The sequence below is a fragment of the Cajanus cajan genome, chromosome 1 (genome assembly GCF_000230855.2).
Source record: "Cajanus cajan strain Asha chromosome 1, NIPB_CcT2T_4, whole genome shotgun sequence".
NCBI classification, from domain to species: Eukaryota; Viridiplantae; Streptophyta; class Magnoliopsida; order Fabales; family Fabaceae; genus Cajanus; species Cajanus cajan.
The window spans coordinates 3,651,520-3,676,837 of NC_138517.1; the positions used below are offsets into that span (position 1 = coordinate 3,651,520).

The 25,318-nt window shown below is 31.3% G+C and overlaps 2 protein-coding genes across 7 annotated transcripts in view; both read left to right on the forward strand.

Moving 5' to 3' along the window:
* On the forward strand, positions 1 to 21,844 carry LOC109796647 (TMV resistance protein N). 5 transcript variants are annotated; one of them, XR_003803916.2, is made up of 7 exons: positions 6 to 590; positions 11,783 to 12,890; positions 13,007 to 13,297; positions 13,398 to 14,195; positions 14,539 to 15,205; positions 17,423 to 17,470; positions 21,706 to 21,844. XR_003803916.2 is itself a non-coding variant. In XM_029270846.2 (5 exons), coding segments are annotated over exons 1-5 (2,658 nt in total). In that variant the 5' UTR covers positions 1 to 87; the 3' UTR covers positions 14,541 to 14,675. The 5 variants fall into 5 exon arrangements, 2 of the variants coding, with proteins under 2 accessions (XP_029126679.1, XP_020211972.1); XR_002239665.3 differs by lacking the exon at positions 21,706 to 21,844 and adding an exon at positions 18,139 to 18,520; XR_002239666.3 differs by lacking the exons at positions 17,423 to 17,470; positions 21,706 to 21,844 and adding an exon at positions 16,011 to 16,487.
* LOC109796648 (LEAF RUST 10 DISEASE-RESISTANCE LOCUS RECEPTOR-LIKE PROTEIN KINASE-like 2.5) overlaps positions 21,178 to 25,318 on the forward strand; it is a 10,143-nt gene continuing 6,002 nt past the window's right edge. Inside the window, exon 1 of one of the 2 annotated variants that reach the window (XM_020356385.3) lies at positions 21,178 to 22,297. In XM_020356385.3, coding sequence (XP_020211974.1) covers positions 21,610 to 22,297 — 688 coding nt within the window. In that variant the 5' untranslated portion in view covers positions 21,178 to 21,609. The remainder of the gene's footprint in view (positions 22,298 to 25,318) is intronic. The other variant, XM_020356384.3, reaches the window with a different exon arrangement.

The following is a 25,318-nucleotide window of genomic DNA, read 5'->3' on the forward strand; positions in this document are numbered from 1 at the left end:
ATTTAGATATTCGTCCACAAAATTATCATGACATCATACTATTACTAACAATTAACAAACTCCTTTGTTCACTTATTCTGAGTTCTGATGGCTGTGGCATCATCTTCCTTGATCTATGATTATGAATATGATGTGTTCCTGAGCTTCAGAGGAGAAGATACCCGTTACGGTTTCACCGGAAATCTCTACAACGCCCTCCGTGACAACGGAATTCACACATTCATCGACGACGACCAACTCCAAAAAGGGGACGAGATCACATCAGCACTTGAGAAGGCCATCGAACACTCGAGAATTTTCATCATCGTCCTCTCTCTCAACTACGCTTCTTCCTCTTTTTGCTTAAACGAGCTCACTTACATCCTTCACTGCACTAAGAGAAAATCTTTGTTGGTTTTGCCTCTCTTTTATAACATCGATCCTTCTGACCTTCGTCACCACAGAGGTAGCTTCGGAGAAGCGTTGACCAATCATGAAAACAATTTCAAAGCTAAGAAGGAGGGGTTGGAGCATAACATGGACAAGCTCCACAAATGGAAGATGGCTCTTCATCAAGCAGCCAGCTTGTCTGGCTATCATTTCAAACAAGGGTACCCTCTTCAATCTTTTCACTTTTTTTTTTTTTTTTAATCGGTTGAATAAGTAATTGCAACAATTCAGCCACACTGCTTAACTAACTTAACTAGAACCGATAATATATTTTGCTTCCATTCCATTAATTAATTCCCACTTGTTTAATTATATGTTAAAATTTAAAAAGATCAGAATATTTATTAACCTTTGTTTTGTATCGGGATTATCACACACATACAAATATTTTCATATGATAAGATATTACCTGTTTTGGGTCTAAGTCTTTATGATTTAAGTCTTTCAATCAATAGAAATAATTGTATGTATATAAATTCATGTTGCATCCCAACAATCTTTAAAATTGTGTGAAATTGTTGCATCCCAACAATCTTTAAAAACTTACATATGAAGACATGGATATGTGGGGGTATAGTTTGACAATTCCCACAAATTTGGGTTTTATTGCGAAAAAGAATACATGGGAAGGAAATGGTCTATGCAACCATTTGTTCTTTTCATAGAGCTCTTTTAAATTTAGTGATTAATTACTGACTCTGTCTTCATAATTTCCTTTATGTTCTATCCTTAAAGATGAAGATTTTATTTGTTTCATTGATCAGTTACATGGTCAGTTGTGTTGGTCTGCATAATAGTATGCATACACAAAAAATTTATAGACTTCTTGGAGGCAAATGGTTGCATACTGGTGTGCCTATTTTTTGGTATATGAAAAATAAATGATTGTTGTTGCATTTAAAGGAAATGGTTGGTCTCTTATAGTGTGAGCTTCTTGTCAGTAAATTTTATAATTTCATGTAAGTTTATAGTGTTTATTTTTCAAGAAAATTACAGTTTTAAGAATTTTAGATAACACATTTTTTACTATTATTATACTTTATAATTTTTATGAAATATTTAGAAAATATATCCGATCCACAATTTAATTAAAAAATTAATAAGTTATTATTCTTTTTCTTATTTCCTTTAATTGGTTTTTGTAAAGGTGTTGAAACCTGTTTATTTGATTTTTGACAATTATTTAAGTTCTCGTGATTTTCTTATGAAAAAAATCAAGTTTTTTCTTCTTGCTTAAAAAACAATAAAAAACCCTTGAGAATGAGAGAGAAGGAAAGAGATCACTCTTTGCTTAAATAACCAACTTAACTTTTGTAACCTCCTTTTTCAAATTATTTTTTTAATATAATGTCAAAATTACCCTTAATGAAGTGATGAGAAGAGAGAGAATTAATTTTAATAACTTAAAAATGATTTTCAATGACTCTTAATATATGTTAAGTCTAACAATTATCACATTTGCTATCTTTTCATTAAAAATCATTCCTTAATTGCATGAAATAATCTAATATTCTTTCACTTAACTCATTTGATGACTTTAAGATTCAACATTAAAACTGTAAGAATGCATCATACATTAAAATTATAAGCCACCATCCTTAATTAAATTAAAATGATTGAATCATGGTAGTTGCAAGTTATATTAACTTGGTTTCTTTCATGTATTACAAAGTGTAGAGAAGAGAGAGAATTAATTTTAATAACTTAAGAATAATTCCCAATGACTCTTAATATATGTTAAGTCTAACAATCATCACATTAGACATCTTTTCATTAAAAATCATTCCTTAATTGCATGAAATAATCTAATATTCTTCCACTTAACTCATTTGATGACTTTAAGATTCAACATTAAAACTATAAGAATACATTATACTGTTAAAATTATTAGCCACCATCCTTAATTAAATTAAAATGATTGAATCATGGTAGTTGCAAGTTATATTAACTTGGTTTCTTTCATGTATCAAATCATTTAATTCAATTCAACCTTAATTAATAGTGTAACATGTGTATTTATCGTCCTTTCTAAGACACATTTTATCATCTCACTTAAACAATAATGTATATATATCATATAATTTGAATGACATGATAAATAGAAATAACTATAATTGAATTCACAAGTGTCATACAATATGAGTATTATAAATATAATGTATCTATATACACATCACACTACATTGTTAATAAGGACTTATCCATAACAACCATGTTTTCAACATGGCCAGTGAATGTCTTGAGTGGTAAATCCTTAATCAATAGATCCATTATCATTAATTTTGTATCAATATGTTTAATAAACACTTTATGTTTCTGCACTTATTCTGTAACTAACAAAAACTTTAAATCAACATGTTTTTACTCCTTCAAAGTATTTTTCATTTTAAGAGAAGAAGACAATTGTAGAGTTATCACGATAAATCCTCAACAGTCTGGCTATATTACTAATAATACCAAATCCTGAAGTAAAATTCTACAACCATAATGCTTGAATTATGGCCTCAAAGCATGCCACAAACTTAGCCTCTATGGTAGAAGTGGCAGTCATGGATTGTTTTGCACTTTTCCATGACACCGTTCCTCTAGCTAAAAGAAAGATGTACCTAGATATAGACTTCCTTGAGTCCACACATTCAACATTGTTTAAATTTGAATAGTCAATCACTTCAAGATGATTTGACCTCATATATGTGAGCATGTGATCCTTTATGTCTTGTTAATACCTAAGAACTTTCTTTATTCCAAGACTACTTTGATATTGTCCCAACCTTCTAATGACAAAGCTAATATCCGATTGAGTACATGTTTGGCATACATCAAGCTCCCAACAATTGATGCATAAGGAATAATTCTTTCGTTCCTAGTCATTTCTAGGTCATTACATTTGGCTAAACTTATCTCTTTTCTAAATTGGAACAATTCCTACATAACACTTTTCCATTCTAAATCTCTTTAACACCTTATTGATTTATTCTTTTTGAGACAATCCCAACACTCTTTGTGATCTATCACAAAATATTTCTATTTTTATCACATAAGATGTCTCACCCATATCTTTGATTTCGAATATTAGAGAGATATTTCTTTGCATCATGTAACATAACAACATATCAACATATAAGACTAACATTACAAACTTGCTCCCACTGACCTTCATATAGATACACGGATGAACAGTTTTCTTTACAAACCCATACAATGTAATGGTATTATTAAATTTAAGATATCACTGTCTAGAAGCATATTTTAGTTCATATATTGACTTATTTAATTTACACACCATATTTTCCTTTCCTATAAAAACATACCCTTCAGGTTGGTTCATATTGTAACGACCCGCCTGACTGTTATACTGCAGAACATCACCACACATGAGTAGAATATACATACATAAAAGAATATGCATATATATATATATATATATATATATATATATACATACATATATCCAGTTTGAGGCTCACAAGTCAAAGTATATCTAATATTGACAAAATGCCACACCAAGGTAGCCTACACAAAAATCATCTCCAATCATCACCTGTGATACTACTGCTACTCTCCAGCTTATCCCTACTCTACTCTCATACATAGTATGATCACCGCAATCCAAACCACATGGAAATATACAAGGGTAAGCTAGTGAAATAATCAATATATAGGTATAAAATAACTTACAACTTCAACAAGAGGAACAACATTTTCAACGGTTCAACGTTCAACATATAACAACACCCAACTTAATCACAGCTTCACCACATCACAACAGATATGCAAATAAATTAACACAAAATCAACACATCAACAACTTATGCGTCGTCACGCATTTCAACTCGGAGATCTCCTACGACAAGGGTGAGCAGTCTAAGTAGCTAGGCCCTACCGAATTGACAACAAAAATTCTTTTTGGGCTTGCTAGGTAAACAACAAATTTGGATATCAATCCACAACACGATAACAGTTTCTTAGACTTTGCTACTTTAACAAGGAAATATAGTACTATGTTAGGATAGAATAGCTAGGTTTAGGCCTACCACGTCATTAGTTAGCTCAACTAAGCCACCTATGGGATTAGCCTACCGACTATCCTCCAAATACTACAACCCTCCGATACTCGATTAGGAACTAAGTTCTCGACTTCGTACTTTACTCAAATTTGGCCACTTGTAATATGTATAGCTTGACCTGGCTCCTACACCGTGGTCACTTTGTACATGTGTGCCCCGACCTTGCCAACATACGGGATCAACTAAGTCCTAGAGGAGAACAACAAAACGTCCACTCCAAGGGACAACTTCCTAAGGAGGGTTTTCAACAAATTGGGCTCTCAGAGCACCATAACTATCTCAATCCATACAATGGGATGAGCAACTTCAAAAACATCTCCTCTAGTCCTAGTGATCAACAAATCATTATCACAGTTTAGTCATCTTTCAACTCAACGGCACAGTTCAGCTCAACAACTAAACAACACACATTTTTCAACTTATCTTCTCAATCAATTTTCAACTTAAAACAATATGGTCAACTCATAATTTTAACAACACAACTCAACAACACAACTTCTTAGCAGTGTTTAACAACATGTCTTAGCAACAAAGCAACTCATTCAAATCATACATACTACATTTCTACATAATACACAACTATATCTTCTCATCATATCATAATATTCAACATTTTCTTAGTCATAGGACCAAACACCTTCACACCAGACGCAAGTAATTCGTGCCCAAGTTGAACCCAACCCAAGAGCTCTAAAGCTCTCTCACACCCGATGTAGCATTGTTGAGATTTCCGTTGAAACACTTTTGTTAATATTTGTAAATTCGTTTAATTCTATCAACGGTCTCAAACACGGCAAGTATACCGGCCGTTCAAGTAGTAAAAATATCGTATCCACAGGGATTAGAAGGTAATATAAGCATTTATTGACTATTCGTGACTAAAGAATAATTCCAATTTCATAGTTTGTGCAGTGAATTCAAAGTTGTGACTATTGGAATGAAAGCTGTAAATAAATATTGTTTTGTGAGTGGAAAAGGTAAGGAATGGTATTGTGGTATTGTGAGGTTGTGGGGGTCAGATTTCACCAAACGTAATACTAATGTATCATTAATCTCTTGTTGAATTCATTGCTTAGTCAACCCGTAAGTTTACTCAAACCTAATCCCTTAGAGAAAGAGCCTAGGTGCGGATATTGAATATCAATCCCTTGAGTACTCAATATCTACACCCGCATTACGGGCTAGGGTTTAAGACTACTAATGGGTCAAGCTCTATCCCTAGATACAATCACCACTAGGCATATGTTTCAGAACTAGTTTCAAAGGTTATTTTCCAATACCCATGGAACCTTAAATCATGCAAAGGGTGATCAATCCAAAGCAAGCATTAAGAATAGAAACAAACACAACAAAGAATAAAACAACATGTATATATATCATTAAAACCGTAAAGATTACAATAGAGTACGTTGGTTACATCTAACCCCACAAAATGGGTGAAACCACTCAACAAAGAGGGCAAATACAAAATAGAGATGGAAGAGGAAGTGAAGAACCGAAGGAAAGATCCGCACACGGACGATCCCAAGCCCTGGGAATCCCTTCCGCAGCTCCTGGAGGCGCCCAATGTGAGAATCCAGAGAAAGATCCCCGAAAATGGCTTCAAATACGAGCCTGGGAGATCAGATTAGGGTTCCGCGCTTGGCGCACAATTCTTCGCGCCCGGCGCAAGTTCTTCCAGAGAAGTCAAGCACTCTCTGTCTCAACACAAGCCCGGCGCAATTCTTTTTGCGCCCGGCTTAATTCCTTTTGCGCCCGGCGCAATATAACTGGCAGAGATGAAATACTCTGTTTTTGTCACGCCCAGCGCAGGTTATATTGAGCCCGGCGCAGAACCTCTTCTCTGCTCCTTAGCTTCTTAGGTTTCCAATCCTAAGAGTCTTCAACTTTCCACTCTTCCTCAATACCTGCACAAAAAATGAGGTGGATTAAGGTATTGTTAGATGAATTTGGGTTAGTTATATCTGCACATAAAATGAACCAAAAAGAGAACAATTATATTGCAATGGTTCAAAGGATGAGTGGAATTTGTTCAATAAGTCTCATCCAAAAAGAGGTAAAATTGAGACTTAACAACTCATCACGCCCGACGTGTTGGTAGGTAGAGACTTCAAGGAGTCTCCCAAACCTGGCGTGCCCAACTCGCCCTCAACGTGAAATTAGGTAGAGACCTTACAAGGGTCTTTTGCCCGGCGCACTTCTCTATGCCCAGCATCACCCTAGAAAGAGACTTCCAAGGAGTCTCTACGCCCGACATGCGCAAAGCACGCCTAACGCTGTATAAGTAACCAAAATCATAAGGCAAACATCTAATATCGCGCTCGACATGGTTCTCCCCACGCCCGGTGTGATTCATCTAGAGGCTTTCATTCCTAATCTTGCCCGGCACGACCAACCTCGTGCTCGACGTGATTGGACAATGGAGTTCCTTGATGAACATATGCCCGACGCCAAGAATTGTGCCTGACGTGAACTCAAACAGCAACCATTACAACTTTGAAAATTTTAACCAAAAACCTGAAAATCGACCAACTCAAACACATGCAATCCATGAAATGAAATACATTTACTTCATACAACTAAAAAACATGCTTTATTTCAACATGCAACCATCGAACGCATCAAAATCACCAAATTCCCAATTTTTCCCGAAACCCAAAAATTTGAAATTTCTCAAATCCAACCATGAATTCTTAGAATTCATACATCAATTTGAGTTTCTAAACTCACATACAATGAATCAATCTATAATCTAGCTTCCCTTACCTTAGAGAAGAAGAATCCAAACTCCAAGTAAGAGAAAGAAAAGAAGAAGGAGGTTCGTGCTTCTAACTAACAACCCACACTTCTACTCAGCATCTTCAACAACAACAACACCACAAGGAAGCTCAGAAAGTTTGAAATAAAAGAATAGGAAATGAGGAGAAAATGAGAGTGTGGATGGGAAGAAGGAAGAATAACTGCAGGTCCTACACATATAAATCTTTTCCTTTAATTAAGTCACCATTTAGAAAGGCAGTCTTTACATCTTTCTAGTCAAGCTCTAAATCATAATGAGCCACCAAAGCCAACACAATTCTTAAATATTCCTTCTTAGAAACTGGAAAGAAGGTCCCTTTATAGTCAACGCCATCCTTTTGAGTGAAATGTTTGGCAATGAATCTAACTTTATATTTTTCAATATTACCTTTCGAGTCATGTTTGGTCTTAAAGACCCATGTACAACCAACTCGTTTTGAACCTTCTGGCAATTCAACTAGATCCCACACTTCATTGTCATCCTTTCACATTCATGTTCAAGTGAATACACAACATAATCACTTGAAATAAGTAGCCTCTTTATCCTTTCAGATCTCTTTGGTGCTATTTCTGGTGCCTCTTCTATATCTTGTTTATTTGTGACTTGCACATTGTCTACTGGTTTATTACCAATATGTTCATTTTGCGAGTTTTGAATATGATCATGTTATCTCTAGGTGTTGTTTAACTATAATACAATTAAAGGAACAACATCTTGAGGATGGACTATAAGTGAAAAAGATTCACCAAGAGTCTTTACAATATCCACCATTTTGTGATTTCTCACTTCCACTAAACTTTCCATTCTCAATGAACCTAGCATTACCAAACTCAATTATCCTTATATTATGGTTAGGACAATAGAATTGTAACCTATGGACGTTTTATGATATCCAATGAAGAAACCACTAATGGTTCTTGCATCAAGCTTATTTTCATATGGATTATACACCTTTACTTCTGTTGGACAACCCCAAACATGGAGATGGATGTCTTAAACTGGGTATCCTTCTTGTCCATAATTCATAAGGGGTTTTAGGAACTATCTTAATAGGAAACCGTTGAGTAGATATGCAACAATCTTTAATGTGAGCACTCACAAAGATAAAGGTATAATACTATAATTTAGCATAGAACTAACCATGTCCATTAGGGTGCGCTAGCTTTTTCCTTTCAACCACACCATTCTGTTATAGTGTGCTAGGCATAGTATATTATGGACATATGCCTCTACTTTCAAGAAACTTAGTAAATAGACCTAGACATTGTTGACTTTCATTAAATTTTTTTTATAAAGTTCAACATCTCTATCAAACCTTATAACTTTCACTTTTTTTTATCTAATTTTCTTTCTACCTTATTAATGAACACCTTTAAGACATCCACTGATTCATACTTTTCATGTAGTAGATATAAATAACGGTAACGTACAAAGTCATTAATAAGTTTAATAAAATACTTTTCAACATCCCAAGATGGAACATCAAAAGGTCCACAAATATCAATGTGTATCAATCCTAGAATTTCATTACTTCTTGTAGCAGAATTGTTGTATATTTGTTTATTTTGCTTTCTTTTAATACAATCTAAACATATGTACCAATCACTAAAATCTAATTGAGGCAAAATTTCAATTTTCATTAACCTCATTATCCTTTCTTTAGAAATGTGATCTAATCTTTGATGCCACAAATAACAGAACTATCATCGTGAATATTATACTCGTTAATAATAACAAATTCAACATTAAACAAGGATTCCTTAAACTTTACATCAAGATTGAAACAATACAAACTATCTATTGAAGTATTAGATCCATAATAGTACATATCCTTAAACATAAAAATACATTATTTTCAATCTTGAAACTAAAACCTAATTGATCCAACTTTGCATCAAAAACTAAATTCCTAGCACATCCAGGTACATAGAGACATCCCTCCAAATCTACATGACACCCCATCGTGTAAAAGATTAATCTATATGTCCCAATGTCCTTTATTCTTGCCTTCATTCTATTTCCCATATAGAGAAACTTTTCAATTCCTCTCATGGTTTGGATTGAAAGGAATTCTTGCACAATATGTGACACATGAATAGTTGCTCCATAATCAAGCCACCAAGTATTATTAGGTACCCCAACAAGGTTTGATTCAAAATTTATAGATATATAAAATATACCTTTCTTTCAAACCTTTTCTTTCTTTTTGGCTAGTCCTTCTTAAAGTGACCATTTTTTTTACAAGAATGACACTTCTTTTCCTTATGGATTCCTCCATCTTTAACCTTTAATTAGACTTTGCCCTTATTCTCCTTATCCGGCTTATTTTTGCTAGTACTGGCTCCATCATAAGTCATGAAATGAATTGAGTTGTCCTTCATTTTCTTTAACCTCCTTCCCTCATGAATTAACATGACCTTAATTTCTTGAGAATTCCATTTTTCCTTAATAGTGTTATAGTTGAAATTGGTCAAATTCAATAGAAAGAGTTCAAAATAAATTGCACTAGAAATGACTCTTTCACTTTCATTCCCATGGAATTTAACTTTGTTGCCATATTAGTCATTTTTGTCACATGATCATGAATTGGTTGGGACCAATTAAACTTTTTGTTTGTTAGTTCACTTGATAGATTCCCCACAATTGACGGTTAGTAATGTCAAATTGTGAGTAAGCCTTAACAAATTCCATAAACTCCCTTGCATTATCTATTTTGAGCATAGATGGCTTCACATTTGCAATCATAGTCAATCTCATCAAGTTTAGTGCCAATCTATTTGACCATTCCCAAGCCTCATAGAGAGACTTGTTAACATCAGTACTAATCTCTATAATGATTGAAGAATTTTCATCCATTAATTACCAATGCTAAGTCTAACTCTATTATATTGAGTTGAAATTGGATCATTTCAAACCAATCAACATAGTTCATCCCATTAAACTTAATCATTAAATTACCCAAAGCAAACATATTGGTCATAGCTACATACATTTAAACAAACTCACATATTAATGTTGAGTAAAACTAATAAATTCAAACTACATCAACTTTAATCATGCATCTAATTTCACCTTTAGGTGATAAATAAATACATATTTACATGAATAATAATGTCAAATAAATATAGCTTAATGGACAATAAGTCATACTATTTTTGGCATACATGTTGTCTTTGAATATATAAACACTACAAGTATGAAAAAAAAAATCTTTAATATCATTATTATAAGTAATGAATCATCTTTGAATAATCTATGTATGCCTTATAATTAATAATTTTATACAATTCAAACATATTAATTACATAACATAATTATTTTAATCAATCATGTAACTTGAAATTATATATAAACCCATAAATTAAATCACTTTAATGATATTAACAAAACTAACTTTAATATATAATTCCAAAAACACTCCTTCATTAAAATATAATTTTACAATTATGTTTCAAATATTACACTGATGGCAAGAACCATATTCATACAAAAAAGTAAATACCATAACTTTTATTTGTTTTTTAAAGAGCAAACTCAATCTCCCAATTTCTATCGCGTTAGACAAAGAATTATGTGCATAGTAGGAGAATACAATTCTATCAACTCTAAGAATATATCAACGCAACTCAAGTACAGTAAAGCCAATTTTATGTGCACGTAATTAGGAACTATGCAATAAATTCGCTTTACTATACGCACAGTGGCAGATTTCATATTAAAACAATATCATTCAAGTCTATAGCAAATAAAGACATATAACTATCATAGAGTAAAAGAAGATATTTAATAAAGAAATATATTATCCCTATTCTTACTATGATGCCAATTGGTAATACATTTTATGGTCACATATAATTTTATTGCATTCATCTTTCAAGAAAATTATATTCTAAAAATCTTAGATAATTCTTGAGAGAGAAAAATAAAGAGGCTACTCTTTTCATAAATAATCAACTTAACTTCCCTAACCCTTTTTTTTTAAATTATTTTTTTAATATCTAAATTATCCTTAATTAAATGAAAAGAGAGATAATTAATTTTAATAACTTAAAAATAATTTTCAATGATTTTTAATATATTTTAAATCTAACAACTATCAAATTTTTTTTAATCTTTTTATTAAAAGCCATTTTTTAATTACATGAGTTGGAATAAATAATCTTATACATGAAAACCAAATATTAATTGTGCTAAAGAGACCAACTTGCTAAAGTACCATATTTGTTTTTTCCATAAAGCTTTTTAAATTTTGGTCAAGCTGAGTTTGTGTCCAAAATGGTGTTACGAGTCAGTTATGTCTTTAAACAGAAATAACGTTTATTGTCACTCAAAAAATTTCAAGGATTTTTCACTATTTCGTTTAGTTTATTTCTCCGTCGGTTTCTCCGTATTAGTTGATCGTAAATAAATTTGTCAAAAACCTGTGCAGTGCACGTTATAAATTCTAGTAGTTTGACAATTCACACAAATTTGTCTTATTGAACAGGGATGGATATGAATACGAGTTTATTAAAAAGATAGTTAAATTGGTATCTAGCAAGATTAACCGTGCTCCTTTGCATGTTGCGGATTACACGGTTGGACTTGAGTCTCGAGTGCTGGAAGTAAAGTTGCTTCTAAATGTTGGGTCTGATGACTGTGTCCACATGGTTGGAATCCATGGTATTGGTGGAATTGGTAAAACCACACTTGCTGTTGAAGTTTATAATTCCATTGCTGACCATTTTGAAGGTTTATGCTTTCTTGAAAACGTCAGAGAAAATTCAAATAAACATGGTTTACAACATCTCCAGAGCATCCTTCTATCTGAAATGGTTGGAGAAAAGAATATCAACTTAGCAAGTGTTAGACAAGGAATTTCAATGATACAACATAGGTTACGGCAAAAGAAGGTTCTTTTGATTGTAGATGATGTTGATAAGCACGAGCAGTTACAGGCTATTGTTGGAGAACCTAATTGGTTTGGTCCCGGCAGCAGAGTCATCATCACTACTCGAGACAAACAACTGCTGGCATGTCACCAGGTTAAAACAAACTATGAAGTTGAAAAGTTGAATAAGAGCGATGCTCTACAACTGCTCAGTTGGAAAGCTTTTAAAACTGACAAAGTTGATACAAGTTATGTAAATGTCATGAATCGTGTAGTAACTTATGCTTCTGGCCTTCCATTGGCTTTGGAAGTAATAGGTTCCAACTTATTCGGAAAAACTGTAGGAGAATGGGAATCTGCTATAAATCAATATGAAAAAATTCCTAATAATCAAATCTTTAAGATACTTAAAAAAAGTTTTGATGCTTTAGAAGAACAAGAGAAGAGCGTTTTTCTTGACATTGCTTGTTGCTTCAAAGGATTTCGATTGAAAGAGGTCGAAGATATACTTTGTGCTCACTATGGGGATTGCATGAAATATCATATTAGGGTGTTGGTTGAAAAATCTCTCATAAAACAGAACTGGTATGGTGCAGTTACATTGCATGACTTGATAGAAGACATGGGTAAAGAAATTGTCCGACAGAAATCACCAAAAGAGCCAGGGAAGCGCAGTAGATTATGGTCTCCGGATGATATAATTCAAGTTTTGGAAGATGACTCGGTAAGACTCATGAATGGTTTGTTTCATTTATAATATTTAAATTTAACTAAATATATGTATTGAAAAGTCTAACATGTTTTTGCATTATGGTTAATTTGTGCCTTTTGTGTTTACAGGGTACTGGTAAAATTGAAATCATATGTTTGGATTTCTCCCTACTTGACAAAGAAGAAATAGTAGAATGGAATCGAAAGGCTTTCAAGAAGATGAAAAATCTCAAAACACTTATTATTAAAAATGGTCATTTTTCCAAAGGTCCCAAACATCTTCCGAATAGTTTAAGAGTACTGGAATGGTTGAAATATCCTTCAAAAGGGTTACCAACTGATTTTTGTTCAAAGAAACTCTCCATATGCAAGTTACCTAAAAGCTGTTTTGGGTCACTGGAGTTGGCTGACTTATCAAAGGCAAGTGAGAACAGTTCAGTTTCCAAACTTAGGATATTAATAAACTCCCTTTCACATTATTAATTTTTGTTTCCTTGTTTCTCCTTTTTCTTTGCTGCAGAAGTTCACGAATATGACTGTTTTGAATTTTGAGGAATGCCAAGGATTAACACAAATACCAGATGTATCTGGGCTGCCAAATTTAGAAAATATTTCATTCCGAAATAGTGACAATTTAGCTACAATCCATGACTCCATTGGGTTCCTTGGTAAGCTTAAAATTTTGAATGCTTTTGGTTGCAAGAAACTTAGGAGTTTTCCACCGCTCAAGTTGGAATCTCTTGAAAAACTTGAACTTTCATATTGTTCCAGTCTAGAGAGTTTCCCAGAAATATTAGGAAAAATGGAAAACATAACAGAACTTGTGTTGGAGGCTTCTGCCATAAAGAATTTTCCAGTTTCATTTCAAAATCTCACTGGGCTTCAAGAATTACTGTTGCGTCACTGTGGAGTGTTAACGTTACCAAGTAGCATTGTCATGATGCCAAAATTGGTTCAGATCATTGCTTGGGAATGGAAAGGGTGGCTATTCCCAAAACAGGTTGAGGGTGAAGAAAAAGTTCGTTCAATGATGTCTTCAAACGTAAATTGTCTTCGTCTCTCAGGCTGTAACCTGTCCGATGATTTTTTTTCAATAGGTCTTTCATGGTTTGCTAATGTAAAAGAATTAGACCTATCAAGAAATAATTTCAAAGTTCTTCCTGAATGCATCAGTGATTGTCAATTCCTACTGGAGCTTAACTTAGATTATTGTTATTGTCTTCAAGAAATTAGAGGGATTCCGCCAAGCATAGAACTTTTCTCTGCAAGAGAATGTAAATCCTTGACCTCTTCTGGTAGAAGCACATTAGTGAATCAGGTTTTGTCTTGTTCTCTTTATGTTATGCATTTGATTTGATAATTGATAGCGTACTCATGCCTCAATAAATTCTTAATAAGTACTTCTAAGAGAAGAAAAAAGAAAAGAAATGAAAATTTTCATAATTAAATTAAAATTAGATTATACAAAAGTTGAAAAAAGTGTTTGAAAAACGTTACGTACGGATGAACTTTTACAAATTAATTTATAAATAAATAAAATTTTAATTTATATAGAAATTTATTTTATTTATTTTCTTAATTTTCTTTTAAAATTATTTATGAAGAAGTTTATTCAACCATACCATTGATGTCGCTAAACTCATTAATTATTTGACTAGCAGAAGCTGCATGAGGTTGGAAACACCTTGTTTAGGTTTTCAGGAGCAAGGTTTCCAGAGTGGTTCGACCACCAAAGCCGGGGATCATCTAATTCTTTTTGGTTTCGCCACAAGTTCCCTGCCATTTGTCTTTGTATTGCTATTGGACCAACTCATTACGAATATTTTAAAATTGTTGGACCTACCTTGACCATCAATGGCATTGAATGTTTACCTGACGATGAGGATTTTGACTATTTTTGGATGGAGCCTGATCACACACATCTTTTCGATCTGCAAAAGATGCATCTCAGAGATAATCTAGACAAATATGTTGTAGAAAATGAATGGAACCATGTGGAGATTACTTACCATCCGACAATCGGGGAAAGACAGAAGGTTGTGGAGATCCCAGTCTTTACTGAAACTGGTATCTATGTGTACAAACAGAGGAGTAGCATGGTGGATATTCAATTTACTGATCCTTATAAAAGGAGAAGATTGGATGATGACTCAGGATCATAAAACCAACAGATTGTGGAAAGAGCATAGATTCATAGAGATGCAAATTCCTAGGACATTCTTTTCTTCTGGCTCAAGCAATATGCAGTCATTGGATAATAATATGAATTATGATTCAAGTAAACTGTATCGACATGGATAAAGGGCACCAGCACAATTAGTGTCAAAGGTAAATTCTCTTCTAGTTTGTTGTCACCATAACATTTTTTAGTGGCCCAATTTATTTTGTTAACAACATAAATGAAAGAAGAAAAAACTGGAGTTCCAGGACTAGAGTGCTCTATTGATATGCATGATTAAATTTTTGTCTTGAAGAACATACACAAGTGTTCAATTTGTTGTTTCAGTGGTTAAAAAAAGACAAATTTGCTCGTGTTAGAGAAATAAGTGCTAGTAGATTGTGAAATTATAAGAAAATCCAATTGTGAATTCGGATTTATGTAGTATCATGTGTATATAAGTTATCTTGAATTTGTAATTTAAATCAGCATATTCGTCGAAATAGTAATCTTAATAGGCTGAAATATAGTTTCAAGAAAGGGGAAGTGGGTATTTGTAATGTTGGATAATGTTGACAGTGATTTTTTTGTCAGGCATACAAACCTGTTAGGGGCTAATAGTTTTCATTCCCATTTCACGGGAAACCCTTTTTCCTCTACTTTTTAGCCCTGCCTCGTAGTGGGAAATTTTCAGGAAGTGTTTTTCGCAAAAAAGATTTAAGAATGATAAGCTTAAGTTATGATACACTAGGGATGAAGCTAAACAATCTTGTATCATTTTTTTATGAGTAAACTAACTATCAATGTAGTTCCCATTTCCCAAGACTAGAAAACATTGTCACATTAGTTTCTTATATATAAACTATTTCTAAATCTAAACCTTTTTTTAACAAAAATAATCACTTATGATACTAATTAGAGTGCAATATTATTGTTAACTAACAATGGCATTGAGATTTAAATTTATTAATGCAGGAACTCAGTCACAAAAGTAAGAAAATCCACTCTAGAAAAAACTATTGACAAAAGTCTGTTGAACCGATAGACAGAAAAATGACAAATAAAAGTCAGTCATCCACTGTGAAAGGAATGAACTCGGAAGCATACCAAAAATACAATTATTTAGAGAAGGAAAAGAATATCAAGAGAGACTTCTAAGAAAGAGAGGAAGCCACATTTGCCACCTATTATTGTTCCATAGCTATAAATATTAGACTTGTGTGAAATTCCACCATACCCTATATTTCCTCTTTGATTTTACATGGAAATAATGCTCTCAGTCCTAGGCTAAAGCTCTGCAAGCCCAAAATCCAATATCTTTGAACAAAAATTGGCATCCAAAAGAATGCTACATGATTTTATGTCAAAATGTAAAATTCGAATATTGATTCTCTTGTGCAAGTACTCTAGTTTTCGAACTATCCCTTTGGTTATTTGCCACAATTATCCCAACTCAACGGTACAATATTTTTGAATCCTTATTGTAGATAAATTTGTCAAGGGAACCATTAGCCATAAATTCATAGATGAGAGTTTTCTTGCGACCTTCTCGACAGAATAAAAAAGAAGTGACAATGTCACTAGTAGAAAATAAGCATATTACGTCACCCCTTTTACGTCGGAAATACGAAAATCCGACGTAAAAAAAATACGGTGGCATTTTTGTAATTTTTGCGAACTTTTTTATGGAAAGTCCAATCTTTTTTTTTTTTGAACAGCAAAAAAATTTATTAATCTGGTACAAGGGGTACCATAAACCCGTTTACAACAGGAGAAAACATGGAAAACATAAATTGAACACGTAATTTTATTTGGCATCTCCACCTTCATACCCTAGGACAAATGCAAAGACCAGGGTTGGTACACCATTGTGAGAATGTGAATCAAAAATTCTTCTTAAAAGTTGACAACCACGACCAAGAGGTAAAGAGAATGTCCTTGATAATTTTGTCTAGATCAAAGCCTCCATGTTCAAAGACACATAGATTTCTATGCCTCCACAGGGTCCACATAGTCGTGCTCCATATTATGTGCCAGGTTTCCACTTCTGACTTGGACAATAATGGACCCGGAATGAAGCCAAAATGTTGTTCTAATGACTGTGGTAGGGGAGAGGGGCAATTTAGCCAACTGAGCCATTGTGTCCATACCTTATGTACTAGAGGACATGTGCAGAAAAAGTCCAATCTACGTCGCACCTGGGAAGGTCTGACGTAAAAAGTCCAATTTACGTCGCACCCTACCAGGTCCGACGTAAAAAAGACGCAAATTTGAATAAGAGAGCGCGAGGCACACCGCGCGCATTCACTTTTCATCACTTTTTATTTTTTTCTCTGTAAACCCTCTCCCTCTTCTTTGTTACTGAATCGTATTCTTGTTTTTTGCAGAGGGATGAACTCTTTGTTACTCATTTGCACATTGTTGCTACTTCTCAGGTATGAAACAAGGTTTCGTTAGCACTTTTCTACTTAGCATTGCTACTCTGGTTATCTATTTTATTCGATTTTTTGGTTATTTTATTTGTGTAGGTAGTGGACGTTTTTTTTTTGTTATTCTACGAAGCAGAACGGGCCGTTCTGCCTGCGTTCTTAAGTTTTTTTTTTGTTTTTTTACGACTTTTTTACGTCGAGTTTCGTAATTTTCGACGTAAATTTACGTCGGATTTGAAGTCCCGACGTAAAATTTACGTCTCCCGCTTCTACGTCGGTACGTTTTCTGACGTAAAAAGCCTAAAATATTCGACGTAGTACACCTCTTTTGTACTAGTGTGTTAACATGAGAACTTCGATCGATTCTAACTAGCTACCTCATTGTTAAAGTCTTTACCAATTTCTTTAGATGCATTCAATATGTTCAGAGCCACAAGGTAACACTAAGTAGCTCTCGCTATTTATATAGTTCATACATTTGTAACTAACCTTCTAACTAACTGTTACAATTTATTCTTACTAGTCTTCACCATCCAAATCATTTATAACAGCTGATACATGGCTCATTTGAAAAACATGGTTCTATGACATGTCCTACTCATGGAAACTAAGCTTTTAGAATTTAATAGGCAATTGTAATTTCCTTGAGATTATTGATTTGCTTCACACTGCAGTGGAATTTGCCATGTGGAGATCAATTCTAGGGACAGTACTACTCTGGCCAACTACCAGTAATCCGAATTGTTGAGGCTTCCCAATTGAGTGAAGCATTCTTCAATTTTGAGCCTGCTAGGAACAATAGATCAACCTCCTGATGTCTGAGATGGAACCCAGATCTGCAACCTTGAAGAAGTAGGATATGGAAGCTATTTGTTCAAGAATTATGGAGGATAATTTTGTCTTTTTAGTTTATTATCCATGGGACAAAAATTTGTTCCATGACTTAGTGAGTAATAATTTTTTATATATATTTTTTCTTTATCAATCCTTGTTTTGTCATATAACTATTTTAAAAATAAAAAAATATTTTTATATTGTGTTATCCTTCATTTTTTTTATCCATCTTTCCTATCTCATAATTTTTGAGTATTCAAAAATATTTTTAAATTATTAAATATTATTAATATTAATTTTTAAAATTATTCAATATTTAAAAATTAATTAATATTTATTTTTTTTTATAAAATTTAATCTTAAAATTTTGATATATATAATCAATTTTATTCCTGATAAAAATCAATTTATTATGTCTAAATTAAAAATAAAAAATTTTAAAATTTTAAATTAATTTATTCAAATAAAATATTTAAAAAATGATAATAATTAAAATTAAAATAATTCAAATTCGAAACAACAATCAATTAGACAATCCTGAAAGTGCACACATGTAGATTATTGATAACAAGATGGTGGGTATATAAATAAAATTATTAAAATTTATATATTATTAAAAAATATTATTCTAATGTTATAAATAAATATATGAAAATTATTTTATACATTGTAAAAGGTATAGTTATTTTAATTTTAATTGTGTGTAATTTTGATCTTTATATTTTTTCAACCCAAATTAAGAAAAAAAAATATGTTTTTTTTTTCTTTTCCATAAATCAAAGAGATTAAAGCATTTTAAACCTTTTACTCAAAAGTTACTGATCAAAATATCTAATTTCTTCTAAAATCAAAATTTTCCTTCTCAATTTTAATGCCACATCCTATAAAATTCTATCGAAAGATAAGGATTCTGTTTTTCAAAAATAATTATAAATAAAATAATGGGTACTATTTTATTTTAATTGGCTTAAAATTAGTTTATTTAGTTAAGTTTGATTAAAATAAATATAAGGTAGTTTTAAAGAAATTAAAATAAAAATTAAGGTGAGTTGGATTTAATTTAAGTGACAAACTTGGACTTTATAGAAGCTCATCTCTAACACTTAATTTGTCAGATCCTAAGAAGACAGATCATAAAGATTAGAGCGTGAGTTTTCTTTCTTTTCCTGACTCTTGAGAAAGTGTGCAAAGGAGTTGCCTCAAGAGTGAAAGGAGACAAAGTTTGGATTAGTGAGCCACACCCTTACACGAAGGAGAATCACATTTTCAAGGTAAGGAGAGTGAAAAAATTATCTTACTTGTGTAAGTATAGGACAAGGACTGTGCTCAAGCTGAGCATGGCTGTGCTAAGCCAAACACAATCGTGCTAAGAGTAGTTCAAATTGTGCTCTTTTTCTGATGCGAAAAAGTGAGTTTAAAAACATGACTGTGCTTAGAAAGTGAACAGAGATGTGTAAAACTAAGTATACAATCGTGCTATTGGGAGGTAGCATGTCCATTCTTGACCACATTTTGGCCTAGTATATGCTTAAATATAACCAGTTATGCTATTTAGTAATTAGGATGTTGAAGTTTTCCTTTAAGATATTGTTTTCCTTAGAATTGAAAGGAGTGAATATGGAAAGGATGAGTTGGTTATGAATAGTTAATTCGAGAATTAGAGAACAATTTTAAGAGATTAAATAATGTTTTAAGAGCTTCAGAATGTGAGAACAATATGTGTGTATGATGTGTATTCTTATATGTCTAAGTTGTTGCTAAGTCATGTTGAGTCTAAGCCTATGACTTAGCTACTTGTTAAGTTTAAGTGAAAACACTTAATTATTCATTATGTCCAAGGACGGAGCCAAGGGGGGACCTACGGGTGCCACGGCCCCCCCAACAATTTTAATTTTTTTTATATACATATATATTACTATATGGCACCCCAGTATATATACATATATATTTTAATTTTCATTTATTATAAATTATATATTATTTATTCTCGGCCCCCCAGTATTGAAATCCTGGCTCCGTCCCTGATTATGTCTAACTGTCTAAGTATATAGGTCTTCCCATATTTAATTATTTCATAAATTTAAATTCAAGATATATGGTATGGATATATCTATTTTATGTAAAAAAATATGTTTTTTTCTAGTCTCTAATTTAATTAATATTCTATTTTTCTATATTAATTATATTCTATTTCGATTAATATAAAATATAAAATATAATTTTTGAAATATTTTATTTTAAAATTTGAAATATCAACAATGTTTCTTATAATAACTCATTAATTAATATATAATAATATAGAATATAAAATAATATAATATATATATATATATATAATAAAAAATATAAATTTCTATATTATATTTTTTAATTTTTATAAAGTCCCTGTTTGTGAAAATATTATACCTAACAATTTGATAAGTAAGTTTATTTGTCAAATGCCAAAACGAGTAGTACATATATAGCTTTGAGTCACCTACGTCAATTAATTCTCAACATGAGTGATTAACAGCTGACAGCTATTCTAATACACAAAAAGGGTTCAAGAAGAAATATTAGGCAAGTCCGTGACAAAGGCTTACGCTTCTCTCTTACAAAAGTCTATTTTCTTTCTTCGTGTGAATATAATATAATTTCTCTCTTTAGACCTTTTAAACGATCTAAGGAGTAAGCCTACCAAACTTATCCACCAAAGCGATCAGATGACTCACAAAAACAAACATTCAACGATTTATCTTATTTGGAGCTCCCTCAGTTGCTCACTTAACATTAAAAATATTTTTTTAATGTTAAGAACTCAATTGTTATATAAGAAACTGATCGTACAGTTGACAATAATGTCAACAAATTTCAATGATATTATAAGACATAAAACTGATAAAAGTGATTTTATTAATTAGAAGAATGAGAGTTATAGACGACTTCAAGCCTGGGTTTACTTGCACTTGCAGTACGCCAATGTTAGTCAACAGGAGCTCAACCGTAAACTAATTAACTGTTGACCTCAAATATATTTTAGGCTGTTAAATCTTCCACGTCACTCTTATACATCTCACTCACAGTGATCAATTTCAATTTGAATTGGGAATTGGAAACCCCCTCGTCTCTTCCAACCTTTGAATTCTATTTTGTTTTCTTCCGGGAGTGACAACAAGTCTTTCGGAGAAAGTGAGGCGTAGTTTCAACGATGGACCCGCGAAAACACAGACATTAATTGATAGTACGTACAAAGCAAACATGTGGGCATGATCATTATTTGCTAAGAACTTAGAATAGAATGGCTTGTAAGCTGTAAAACTCCAGGAGCTAGCATGATGTTTGAGTTTGAGATGAGGGGAATGCGTGTGTTCCATATTCTTACGTCCGTTCTCACCATTTGTTGCTTCTTCTTAATCACTTTGCCACAGTCCCGCTGTCAAACCCATGATGCCGTTTGTAATGAGCAGCCATACAAGTGCGGAACTTTGTCCAACATCTCTTATCCTTTCTGGGGACAGAACCGATCGCGTCAATGTGGCTTCAGTGACCAATTCGAGCTCACATGCCACGATGATGATACTACAACATCAATTCGAATTGGGTCACAGAATTTCACAGTGAAGGAACTCAACACCAGCGCTGAAACCATGAGATTGGTGCGAAAGGACCTTGCCGATGATGTTTGTTCTCCGCAATTTGGGGACACATATGATGTGAACTCCTCCACTGTGTTCAGGTATTCCTCTTCAGTGTACAACATGACCATATTCTACAACTGCTCCTCCTCCGTAGATACCCCTACAGGTTTTGGAAACTTGACGTGCGGAGACGAAAAGGGTCTCTTTTCTAACGGTGCACAAGACGAGGTTTTGAAAAGATTCGCATGGCTTGAGAGGTGCGGGAGACATGTCCGTGTGCCGATAGACGCTCCTTATGATGATAAGGGTGGACGTCAATTTCTCCAGCAAGCGTTCGGTAGTGGCTTTCCGGTCAACTATACACTCCATACTTCTTTAACAAGTATGTTCTCTGCCTTCTCCAACTATCATTCTTATACATGCATCTTCATGTTCTCTACTATTTACATCCATTGCCGCATTATGGAGTGCAAAACCAAAAAAAAGTATGAGTGTTGATGGATATTCAAATAATCCATATTTACCTACTAAAAAAAAAACACGAACTTAATCTATATTTAAAATTAAATTAAAAAGGTGCTTACTTCTATTCTATTAAAAATAATAAGTTTTTTAAAATATTTTAAAAAATAATTAGAATAGAGTTCGTCTAATAATAAAAGTTGAAATAATATAATATATAAGATTTAATAAATAATCAAAAAGAAAACTTTATTTGAGCAGAATTTTAACCATGACAACTTTCTTTGCTAACATGTCATAAATATATAAAAAAAAATGTTTGATAATCATGTGATTAAGATTTGAATATATATATATATATATATATATATATATATATTATTTAAATAAAATTATATTTTAATAAATTACACTGACAGAATTTGTGTCCAATTTCATGATATTTTAACAATTACATGAACCTTTCTCTTATAATAATGCTTTTCAAATTATTAAGGAGTCTGTCTCAAAATCTAATTTACTCTTAATTTTTTAAAGTAAATTTTGATGTATAAAAAAATTTGATCTTTATGAGTTCTAAGTGATTGCTTTTTATTTTGTTTATAATTTTGTTATTTGAAATATAAAATTTGTCTTATTGAATTTATTTATATAAAAATGATTGAATCTCATTGATATTCAAAAAAAGAATATGCATAAACATAATGAATAGAGATGTTCATTGGTTGGGACAATCAGTTAAAATTGATGTTTCGAACTAAACTAATTAAGTTATTTCAATTTTATTTTTTTATTGAATTAATTCCGATCCAACCCAATTATATTTTATCTTAATTGGTTTGGATTATATATTTGCATTATACAAATTTGATGATCCATCAACCAAATCAATTAAAAATATTATTATTATTATTATTGTTATTGTTATTATACTTTATTATAATAATTATTATCTTAATATTATTTTATAATATTGTGATTTTATTAGTAAAACAAATGATTTTATTAGAATGCATGAGACTACTTAAATAATAGTTGCAACTTAGACAATTTAATTATGTTTGAGGGATTACCTTATTTTAAATGTTAGAATATTTTAATTTCAAATGTTACACAATGTTTGACTACTCTATTTTCATATTTCTTATATTAATTTTTTATTCACGCTTGGATTATATTTACACTATTTTAATATCTTTTCTTTTAAATTATGGTATAAAATAATATATTTTTGTTTTAAAAAAATAAATATCTCTTATTTTTCTCTTCAAAAAAGTCAATTAATTTGAACCAAACAAATCCATTGTTGATTGATTTGGTTTGGATTACAATGTTTTTATGATAAATCTGATTCAAATCAAACTAAACAAAATTGACTGATTAAGACTTTATTTCACTCTGAACCAAACCAAGTCCAACAAATAATCACAAAATTAATAAAAAAAATATAATATCAATTCTCTTCTAATCACTCATGTGACATAATTTTTACTATATTTATAATATTTTTTTGTTCAAACATTAATTAGATATAATAATTTTCATATAAATAAATATAATGAGATAATTTTCACATCATATGTTAGTAAAAAAATGATTATAATTAGTTTTCAAAATAAAAAATAATTCATGTTTTTGAAAGATATAAATTGTGTCAAATTTAGAAGATAAAAAACTAAAATAAAATTTAAAATTAAAATAAAAGACCAACATGAGTCCATATATTATTATATTATTTACAATTATTAATAGAAGAAACAAAACATAATATCTTTATTGATAAATTTTGTTATAGATCTCAAACCATCTATGGATAAGGCCAACATCAATTTTACATGGATGAGTCCATATTATATATATATATATATATATATATATATATATATATATATATATATATAAAAGTAGGAATCTTTATCTTATGAAAGTGAGTTTGGAGACTATACTTAATTTTATAGAATTGGTTTGTAAAGTAAAAATTGTTCTTCATTTATATATATTATTAAATTTATTTTACTAGTCGATATAGGTACAATTTTTAAAATTGGCTCAAATTAAGCCGGTCCAAGTCTTGAGTTTGATCGATTATGCATTTGACCCATTTTAAACCGAAATGAACTAGTTAATTTTTGGTTTGACTAGTGAACTGGTGGGTCAAATCGCTTCAACCACCAAAAAAATTTGAAGGAACCACAAACTACAAAAATAACAATAGGAATTAAATCCTACTCATGAAAAAAACAAAGAACCTTATCAAACATAATAATGACCACTTATTCCTAAGGTATTTGTTTGTGATATGTGCAGTTTTAATAACTTTTATATTATATTATTAATTTTAAATTATATATTTAATAATATAATATATATGTATATATTACATATATTATTTTTTGATATCAATTGCAAATATATTATATATGTACATATTACTTATATTTTTAATTTGTATAAATATACAGTTTAATATGTAATTTTTTTTATATTTTTTTATACAAAATAAAAATAAAGATAATCTTAAATAATATAGAAATGAAAATTTAAAATAAAATATGAATTTATTAAAATTTATAAGTGTAAAATATATTTAACATGAATTTTTTTTATAAAAAATTAATAAAAATTAAATCATAAGATTTAATTAATAACCTACTAATTTAATTTTTAACCCAATATCCCTTAATCAATTTAATAATCGGTCTAGTTTTTAAAACTATAAATATAGGATCTCCAACTTACAAAATTATATTGGAATCTAATTCAATTTTATAAAAAGTAGACATATTTATAAAGTAAAAATCGCTCCGATTTATATACTATATCCTCACTATTCTATAAAATGATATGAAATCATCGATACACTCACTCATATCAAAGAAATATTATAGCAAGTCACAAAATACTATAATTAATACATTAGACTGTCAAAGACAACTTAACA

Bases quoted from the DNA above. Each gene is read 5' to 3' on its own strand.
- LOC109796647 (XM_020356383.3), top strand. From the start codon at position 88: ATGGCTGTGGCATCATCTTCCTTGATCTATGATTATGAATATGATGTG. The intron at 591-11,782 runs GTACCCTCTTCA...CTTATTGAACAG, and splicing joins GGCTATCATTTCAAACAAGG to GGATGGATATGAATACGAGT. The intron at 14,196-14,538 runs GTTTTGTCTTGT...TTTGACTAGCAG, and splicing joins GAAGCACATTAGTGAATCAG to AAGCTGCATGAGGTTGGAAA.